At 36.3% G+C, this 9383-nt stretch overlaps 2 protein-coding genes across 2 annotated transcripts; one reads left to right on the forward strand and one right to left on the reverse strand.

Moving 5' to 3' along the window:
* The first annotated feature begins 203 nt into the window (after nt 1-203).
* LOC136203807 (choline monooxygenase, chloroplastic) lies at nt 204-3574 on the forward strand. The gene is made up of 10 exons (XM_065995043.1): nt 204-561; nt 647-692; nt 785-920; nt 2007-2081; nt 2180-2386; nt 2462-2557; nt 2762-2883; nt 2970-3063; nt 3149-3199; nt 3284-3574. Exons 1-10 carry the CDS (start codon nt 291-293, stop codon nt 3419-3421), a joined length of 1236 nt encoding a protein of 411 aa, XP_065851115.1. The 5' UTR covers nt 204-290; the 3' UTR covers nt 3422-3574.
* An 817-nt stretch (nt 3575-4391) lies between these two features.
* On the reverse strand, nt 4392-8872 carry LOC136203178 (bifunctional D-cysteine desulfhydrase/1-aminocyclopropane-1-carboxylate deaminase, mitochondrial). Its single transcript, XM_065994263.1, has 9 exons — nt 8516-8872; nt 8230-8424; nt 7959-8069; nt 6855-6946; nt 6215-6307; nt 5649-5706; nt 5455-5568; nt 4973-5070; nt 4392-4791 (listed from the first exon to the last, which is right to left on the reverse strand). Exons 1-9 carry the CDS (start codon nt 8828-8830, stop codon nt 4587-4589), a joined length of 1281 nt encoding a protein of 426 aa, XP_065850335.1. The 5' UTR covers nt 8831-8872; the 3' UTR covers nt 4392-4586.
* Nucleotides 8873-9383: the final 511 nt, after the last annotated feature.

Here is a 9383-nt window from a genome sequence, read left to right on the forward strand (position 1 = left end):
TTAAAAGTTGTACATAGGTAAATGTTGTACATCGGTACTGAAATTTATCTATATATCCATTTGATGTGCGGTTTAAAACCGGATCTGGATTGAGTCGATCCAAACATAAAATATACATGTGCAATTTATGACCGAATTGGACGGGTTGGGCAGGCCGACGGGCTAGTGAGGTCTAGACATAACTTGCTCTTACATCTTTCGGAAGAAAGAAAGAAGGAAACTTGCTCTTCCAATAACTAGAGTAGCAAATAGGAATAAGGAGAAGAAGAAGAAAGTCAACTTCCTTCTTGATGATCATATCAACAACTTCCATGATCACTTCCACTCGCCCTCTTCAATCTCATAATCCAGTTTCTAACTATGCTAATCATCGTCTTTGTTCCACCGTCTCTTGCTCTCTCCTTCCTCATACTCAAACTCACTGTATAAAAATGGTGGATGAATTCAATCCTCGTATTCCCATTCACAGCGCCGTCACACCTCCCTCCTCTTGGTATACTGATCCTTCCTTTTTCGATTTCGAGCTCCCTCGCATCTTCTATGCCGGCTGGCAGGCTGTAGGTTTGTTCTTCTTTTACTCTATTTTCATCTCCTTTCTTAATTTTTCCATAAAAGAGGAATTTCTTATGTTGTTTATCCACCGCAGGATATACTGAACAGATAAAGAATCCTCGCGATTTTTTCACTGGAAGGTATGCTTATTTATATCCATGTTTTTGTTGTTAATTTCGAATTGGTTACTAGAACACTTGAAATGTTTGAATTTGGGGATCAACTCTGACAGATTGGGAAATGTAGAGTTCATTGTGTGTCGCGATGATGGTGGCAAGCTTCAGGGGTTCCATAATGTGTGTAGGCATCATGGCTCTCTTCTTGCCTCTGGAAGTGGCCAAAAATCTTGTTTTGTATGCCCTTACCATGTGAGTTTTCTTCCTGCTTCGAAAACCATTGTTATTTAGTATTGGAGACAGAATCAAGTTCGAGTTAAGCTGAGGAACTCTACAGACTAAATTTTTGTTCTATGCTATGCTCTACAGACTAGCTAGATTGTCAAATGGTGATTAATTAGTAGAAAGTTAGTATTCCGAGTTTTAACTGGTGTGGGAAACAAAATAGCTTGAGTGCAAAAGTTGATTGGACCTGATATGATCCTGGGTGGGTCTAGTTTTATACCAGTGGAGCACCCAAGCAAAGTGCAGGTCCAGGATTCACTGCAGGGGTGCTCCAATGCATGTAGGTGCTTAATTGAAATTTTTTACGTGTCTTTGCCCTAAAAAATTAAAGCTCGATACACAAGTTCAATGGAGTTTTCCAGCGATGGTTGGGTGCTCAAGCCCCATCTCGACCCCCCTAGATCCATCCATGCTGCTGCTGCTCCATCCAAAATGTTAGCTGAAAATTATGCTTGATATACTTGGCTCAATAAAGATTTTAGAGATCTTTCAGTTTTACAATTGATGTGGATGTGGTCATAACTATCTCCTTTCATTTCAGCCTTCCTGTCTGGGCTTGTAAATCCTGCCATTCCATATATATTGCCTGCATATGTTTTTGTACTGTATTCATCGTTTTCAGAGTGCTCCTACTACATTTGGCATGTTAAGGAATTCGCATGCTGAAAAGTGAGGATGAGAATTATGTGCGCTTTCACCTTCATTGACCTAAGATGATACAATAACGAGTTCTGAACATGCATGATAGTTTCATGATGGCTTGACCTTGTGGTGTGTTGTACTAGCAAAAATTTCATCACATGATTAAACTGAATTAAGAATGTGTTTTGTTTGGAGAAACAAGGTAAACAGGGATATTTGGGGAAGAAATTTTATTTCGTGGAGTGTATATGCTACAAATTATATGCACATCTTGTGTTCTTGTCAAATCGTTTTCCTTGACCTGAATAAATGGAATCCATTCCTTAAGATATTAAGTTCAATATGAAATATAAGTATAAAGGGTTTCAATAAAACTATTCTATAACTTGTGTACGTAATCCTTTTGTGCAGGCATGGACATATGGGTTAGATGGAGAACTTCTTAAAGCAACAAGAATAACAGGGATGCAAAACTTCAATTTAAATGTATGCTGAAATTTTATAGCTGTGATCTGATTTTCTATTTCAGACATTGTTGGAAGTAATATATAGTTCGGTTCTTTCTTCCCTGAAATTGAGTTTAGGAGTTTGGACTTAAGCCACTAAATGTAGCTTCTTGGGGGCCTTTTGTTCTTCTCAATGTAAACAAATCACCTCTGGAGGAAGTTGAAGGTAGTGTGCTAGGTGATGAATGGCTTGGTAGCTGTTCTAAAATTCTGGAAAGCAATGGAGTTGATCCATCTTTGAATTATGTTTGCAGGCGCGTCTACGATATTGAATGTAACTGGAAGGTATGCAATTTTGAGTTCCCTGAGAAATACGGGAGCTGGATTTCATGGAATTCTGATATTTTGTCATCGATGTAGGTGTTTTGTGACAATTACTTGGATGGTGGCTACCATGTCCCATATGCTCACAAAGCCCTTGCATCTGGTCTCAAGCTTGATTCTTATTCTACCACAGTATGCAACTCTAGTGCTTTATTTACCATCCCCTATTCATGTTTTATGTATATGCTTGTTGCATATTGGCTCATACAGTTTTCGAAGTCCGGCATGACTCATATTTGATGTCTGCAAATATACTTGAATGTTATCACTCTGGCATTTCACTATCAGTTTTTCTTTTAACTTGTTCTTTTGAATTGTTTCCATTTTTTGAGATAGATGTATGAAAAAGTTAGTATCCAAAGTTGTGAAGGTCACTCAAGTGGAAGTGTAGATAATCTTGGTCGGCTTGGATCAAAAGCTTTATATGCTTTTGTATATCCTAATTTCATGATTAATAGGTATGCAATTGAGTTCTGGAGGGACAATAATTGATTTACTTTCACTTCTGTTCTAATTTATGTTAAGCTGTTTATGGGACTTGTAGATATGGACCTTGGATGGACACCAATTTGGTGGTTCCTCTAGGACCCCGGAAATGCCAAGTCATATTTGATTACTTCATTGAAGCTTCTTATAAGGTATGCAATTTGTGCACTTTGTACTGATGTAATTATGCGAATGTAAGAAATAGCAATCTGATTGTATTTTGACATTTGGTGTCAGGATGAGAAAGATTTCATTGAGACAAGTCTAATTGATAGTGAAAGGGTACAGGTACATGTCGGTGTCTAAATTCGAGTTGTGTAAAATTATGGGGGGTGTTGGGTATGCTTAGAATGTCCCGTATGTTGTTTGCAGATCGAAGATATCGTTTTGTGCGAGGGAGTTCAGAGAGGGCTTGAATCTCCAGCATATTCAACTGGTAGATATGCTCCTACTGTGGAGAAAACAATGCATCATTTTCATCTATTGCTGTATTCTAATCTCAAAAAATAAGTGGCCTTGTTTATATTTTCATGCTTTTACTCATTTCATCTTTACTGTACAGAATTTCAAATAAACAAGATTTGCAGAAAAAAATTAAACTAAATCTTGTTCAAACTGGAATTGGACTATAAAAATTTAAACAATATGTAAATATTGTGATTTCTTCCTCTTGTTGTTTGGATGCTCACAGATTGAAAAAAGATAAATTGTTATCGGAATACAAATATCAAAGTTCGGAATAGAGAGATTGACAGCCAATTCATTCAAGAGTTTTAGGGAACTAGAATTCTAATATAGAAGAAATAGGTAGTCTGTTTTGTAGTATTCAGGTGAAATCTCCACAACATTCAAAGTTTACATCTTCACTTGAAAATCTCCAAACAAAAAATAAATGATTAAGGATTAAGCTCGCCTAGATGTTCAAATATAAAATATCAAAATGCTAGATAAAACACCAATTCGGTTTAAATTAGGGAAATATTTCCTACCTAGGATTGATTGGGAAAAATGTTTCCGTAGATGGGTTCCACCTCAGACCCAATATTAACATTAATGAATTTTCTATATATACACACCATGTGTCAAGGAGATAAATCCTTGTCTAACTCTTGTAACCCAAACTTCTTAGGTTAACTAGGAAACCAAGTTCAACTGGACTGCTAGTCCAAGATTCGGTCCTAATCTAATACAAACTACACAGTCCAAACCGTAAACTACTATATTCTTCCAATACCTCCGTCATTACAGCACAATCTATGCTGTAATGAAGGAAACTCCTTATTACTGATTAATCAGGTCCACCAATCAAAATAATTAGCTTTATATTGATTTTTAGATCAGAAGTTGGTGTCATCCAATTCAAAACTATAACCAAAAAACCTGTTCTTACTCTTAGATTCAACCTTACTCATTTGCTAACCCCGTTGCTAGAGTAATCAAGCACGGTTTTCTGTTCTTCATTTTCCCCATATGGTGCATGAGAAGTAAACATATAGTGTATCCATACAAATGCCTAAGATGAATGCTGATTTATATATACAATACAAGCAATCTTATTATGCAAGTACAATGACATAGTTTTCTGCCATGATCATAATTCATAACATGTGTATTTGGAGATGGTTTTACCAATAAAATACGAGAGATGCGAACTGAATTGACTGAGTTTGCTCCTCTAAAACATTTTTCCAATACCATGATTCCTCGGAACAGATTCATCGAGATGCATGCGAGACCAATTTCCCACCAATGGTGACAACTGCTCGACCTTATCGTACAATCCAAGGAGCCCACCCGTGTGTATGAAAAGTATCTTTCTCCCTTCCCACTTCTTTGGATTCTCTGCCATGTCTTTCATCATTCCATATGCAGCTTTCCCACTACATAATTTACACAAATAAACACTTAAACTTGAGCTCGTTTTCGACTAAAAGATATTGAATATGACCAGTCATTCACTATTTTCCAACTCTATTGACTTAGTATAGTTAAGATTGAACATGATAAACAAAGAAAAATTACGCAAAAATTCATTGATTATGGTATAACGTTCTGGTCTACCTGTAAACTGGATCGAGAACAATGCCCGTAGATATAGCAACTTCCTTGACAAACTGAAGCTCATCAGAGGTGTTCATTGCATAGCCCAGACCTTTGGCCTGTAGTAAGGTTAAAAATGTCAAGGACAGTAATACGATTATTTCTTGGATGGACAATCATAATAGAAACAGTAAATGATTAAAACGAAATGCATATTCTAGACAAAGAAAATGAAAAGATCGGCACTAGGTGTAAAAACACGGATTAAAATGTATTGGAATGAGATTATATATGCACATATTCAACAGAAAGAAACTTTTGTCCCTAGTCATATTCATCAGACATGTGCTTCCGTGCAGTTTCCGTTCTGCATCTCGATTATATGTGCATCAGCATGCACACCCTCTAATCAGACTATTTGGACAGTTAATTATGTCATCACTATAAAAATGGAAGAACTTGAAAAAAAATAACAATTCTTCGCTAATGTGAGAAGAACATACGTTTTGTATGTTGACAATATCATATGAGTTAACCCTTGCCGTGAGCCCATCAGTTAGACCTTCAACAAAGCTGTGAAAATAATCAGGGTCATCACAAACAGAGAATGCATGAACCTGCAAAGAAAAAAGAACATGGAACTAGAGTCAATTGATGTACCTGACAGAAACTGAATCTCAAAAATAATATCACATACTTTTGCCTTCAAATTACCCAACCATGACCCTAGTGACAAACCAGCAATCGTACCTCCACTGGAAATCAAATAAGAACAAATATAATCTTAATTAATAATCAGCAAGAAATAAAATATTATTAATTTTTTCAGAATTTGTAGACCAAACAAATTCTGATGCCTAAATCCCATTGCTTAGATAATTCTTAATGGCAAGCACGTGAGTTAACCGAGTCCATGTAAGGCATTAAATTAGAGGCCGCCACTCATCAATGAATCAAAAGCATAATACATATCACCTGTCAAAATCCTGATGTGTAACTCTTATATTGAAAATCCAAAAATGTTTAGTTTCTCAAGCATTCTCCATAGCTAGAATCCCTCAAGGACAACTTTTGCCCTTTCTGTAACAACTATTACATTTATGCATACCAGAAATTGATTCAACCTCCACATTTTTGTAATAATGAAGTCAAGTGAAAGGATAAAAAGGAAAAAGAAATTGCTAAGGCCATAAAGCAATAATAGAATGAAGAAAAAAGACAGGTGATGATGATAGAAACTAGACAAACAGACTAGAGAAATACCTGCCACATGCTACAACAATGTCATCAAATTTTAATGTGCCTCCACTAGCCTGAACTTGTTGCTCAATTTCCCTGATTGCCTCAATATAACCCCTGGATGAAATTCACATACATCAAACTAAATTAATAATGCAATCATATAGAAAGGCATAAGAATTAAATAAACCCTCAAGTTAAAATCTGGAAATTTTGATCTCACAAAATAGGGAATACAAACAACTAAACAGGAACTAGGAGACTTAATATGAAATTCTGTTAGAGTTGCTTAGGATGACAAACTTATGGAGGATACACTCAAAGTAAGCAGCTCGTGTATCACATGATCTATTGGTTTCCACATGCATATGTGCTCAAAACTCGAGAGCTAGCACCACCTAGTATACCCTAATTGCAACTATGTAATGTGCGTCGTTATGGACTAAAAGCCTAAAACTTCTTCACACTTGCTGCACTTTTAACAAGCATTAGTGTGACTCATAGAAGTACCTAAAATGAATGTTTACCATGTTTATGCTGAAACAATAAAAGTGTTTGAAGACACCAAAGGCTTACATTGAACAAAGCTTCACTAGTCTCATCATAATTACAAACTGATCTTCTATGGAATGAGAATGTAGTTGTAATTTTTACCTAAACTCACCAGGTTCCTATGGGATTTGATCCACCAACGGGAATTACATACGGCTTTCTTCCTTCCTTCACCAACTTTTCTTTTAATATATTAGTAAGAGTCTGTCACACAATTGAACAAAGTCGGCGCAATCTATCAATTGAACATCTAAAAAATATGGACATACTACTTTAGGCTGAGAGAGAGAGAGAGACCGGACAAAATCAAACCAAAACTACATGCATGATGCACCAGAGCTGGTGAAAATCCACTCAACCATCAAGCATTAACACCTAATCATGAAATAAGTGGAATTTACAAGAAACCCCACGAGACTTGGTAATACAACACTCAATTCATTCAGTCAAAATTAGCAAGTTTAGACTTCTTGTTAGGAATGAACAAAAGCGGAGAAAGGAAAGAGAAATCACACAAACAACTGCGTTAGCTCTGTCTAAGTATTAAAATCGTCAACACCAGTGCTCCACATCTCTAAAACATAAATTATCGTAATTAAAGGTGTACAATTTTGAGGATTAAAGTGTCTTTCAAAGAACCAAACTAAAAAGTGTTGAACAAATTTCGGAGACAAAATTTGACAATTTAAAATCTAAAGAGAAGTACTACTAAATATTAAATGTATGATAACAAACATCAAATGAAAGCAGAAAAATCTGGTGCAGTTAACAAATGTGAAGTTAAGTGTAGTAGAGAAACAATACTAAAGACTGCTTCAAAGAGAAGAGAAAGAGTATGTGTTTGGAACAATGCTAAATTCAGTAGATAAAAACAGTGAACATTCTGCACAGAATTTCACAACCATCTGCAACTTCTATAATTGTGACCTAGGAAACAACTACCAAATTGCAGATGACGTGCTTTCTTGCAGATAAAGGGGATGATATCTTTCATAACTTGTCAAAAGAATCACTAAGAACAAGTAGATGAAAGAAAAACCAAAAAAGAAAAAAAAAATGTTACAGCCAAAGTGAGGTTGCGATGCAACAAATTTTAAAATATGCGACATTTACATTATACTTGCAGCAAAATAAAACTGCAAACCAAGCTAGATAGATGCATGAAACCAAGGAACAAAATCAAGAATAGTTGGAAATGAAGGGGCAAAAAACAAACCACACTCCCAGTTTGTGCATATTCTTCCTTTGAAACAAGTTGAATGTTAGCTCCAATTAGACGCTCAACCAGGAGATTTCCCGTCAATCCAGGATCTTGGTCCACAAGAACCTGCAAAACATCCAACACATTTTCAGCAACAGAAGAAATAAAACTAAAATTGGGTTTTTTTGGTCTCACTTACTAAACTTGTTGTTACTTATCTGCAAGCAATTAATACACAATGAAGGAAAGGAAAACGATGAAATGAAGTATAACCAGAAAAGAATACCTTAGAAGTACGGAGTATAAGATAGCAGTCAAGATTAAGATACGTAGCAGCAACAGCAGTAGCACGGCAATGGTTGCTCTGAATTCCTCCAATGGTAATGATACAATCAGCACCATTTGCCACTGCTTCAGCCATCAGAAATTCCAACTTTCTCACTTTGTTACCACTCAATTGCATCCCGGAGATATCATCGCGCTATATGTATAATAAATTAAAAGAAATTCATCAAAATTCCATTAAAATGAAAACGGAAAAAATTGATCGAATGAATTCATGATTTGTTCACCTTCAACCAAACTTCGGTGCCTTTGGGCAAATGAGGAAGTTTCCAGCGATGAATTGGAGTAGGAAGATGAGCTAGAGAGAATCGGTGAGAAGGAATAGGATTGAGATGGGAAGCCCAGGAAGGAGGAGTGTAGGGTTTGTGGGTGAAGAAATCGAGAGAGTTCTTGTATTTGTTGTGTTCTTCCGATTCCATGACTTGGGAAGTAGCAATTGGTGCAATGGAGGTTGGAGAGTTCAATGAGAGTTTGGGTCTGAAAGAGCTGTTGCAGGTGAGAGGTGAATACAGAGAATAGAAGCTTTTGCTTCCGCACAGCATCCTGGTGAAAGAGACGAACTCTCCTATTTGCTTTTAATGGTTGTCTTCTACTCCTGCTATTATTATTTTATTGATTTTTAATTAGGGTAAATTCCAAAAAAAAAAAAAACCGTCTGGTTTGATGTTGTTCCAAAAAAAAAAATCTGTGTGGTTTGTTATTATAAAAAAAGGACTGTGGTTTGCGCTGTTACAAGGAATGCAGAAATGGAGAAAACTCCGTTTAACTAAGTGACGTGGCAAAGGGTATATTTGTCCGAAAATGTTGAGAGGCCTATATAAGCTCCAGAACTTGTTTTAACAGAGTTTATCTTCAGTGACTTTCCATATTTCAGTTGCATTGAACGATTTCCTAAATCGGAATACGAAGTGTCAGCTAAGGAAGAACTCATTCCTAAGCACTTCGATCATCGTTTCTACTACTGAAGGGGTTTGATTTCGTAAGCGAGGAAATTAGATAGGCGTTAGAATCGATTGTTCGAAGTGGGTAGAGCAACCACATTTCAAGGCTCTCCAAGGGGTTACGTGTCAGCCAAGGTAAGCTAACAATATCCAT

Source organism: Euphorbia lathyris, chromosome 8 (genome assembly GCF_963576675.1).
Source record: "Euphorbia lathyris chromosome 8, ddEupLath1.1, whole genome shotgun sequence".
Classification (NCBI taxonomy): Eukaryota; Viridiplantae; Streptophyta; class Magnoliopsida; order Malpighiales; family Euphorbiaceae; genus Euphorbia; species Euphorbia lathyris.

What these genes read in the sequence shown, in the direction of transcription:
- LOC136203807 (XM_065995043.1), top strand. Translation starts at nt 291, where the DNA reads ATGATCATATCAACAACTTCCATGATCACTTCCACTCGCCCTCTTCAA. An exon ending in ATATTGAATGTAACTGGAAG is followed by an intron (nt 2,387 to 2,461) that starts GTATGCAATTTT and finishes TCATCGATGTAG; the next exon opens with GTGTTTTGTGACAATTACTT. An exon ending in CCTAATTTCATGATTAATAG is followed by an intron (nt 2,884 to 2,969) that starts GTATGCAATTGA and finishes TGGGACTTGTAG; the next exon opens with ATATGGACCTTGGATGGACA.
- LOC136203178 (XM_065994263.1), bottom strand. Translation starts at nt 8,830, where the DNA reads ATGCTGTGCGGAAGCAAAAGCTTCTATTCTCTGTATTCACCTCTCACC. An exon ending in GCACCGAAGTTTGGTTGAAG is followed by an intron (nt 8,425 to 8,515) that starts GTGAACAAATCA and finishes TTATACATATAG; the next exon opens with CGCGATGATATCTCCGGGAT. An exon ending in TTATACTCCGTACTTCTAAG is followed by an intron (nt 8,070 to 8,229) that starts GTATTCTTTTCT and finishes GATGTTTTGCAG; the next exon opens with GTTCTTGTGGACCAAGATCC.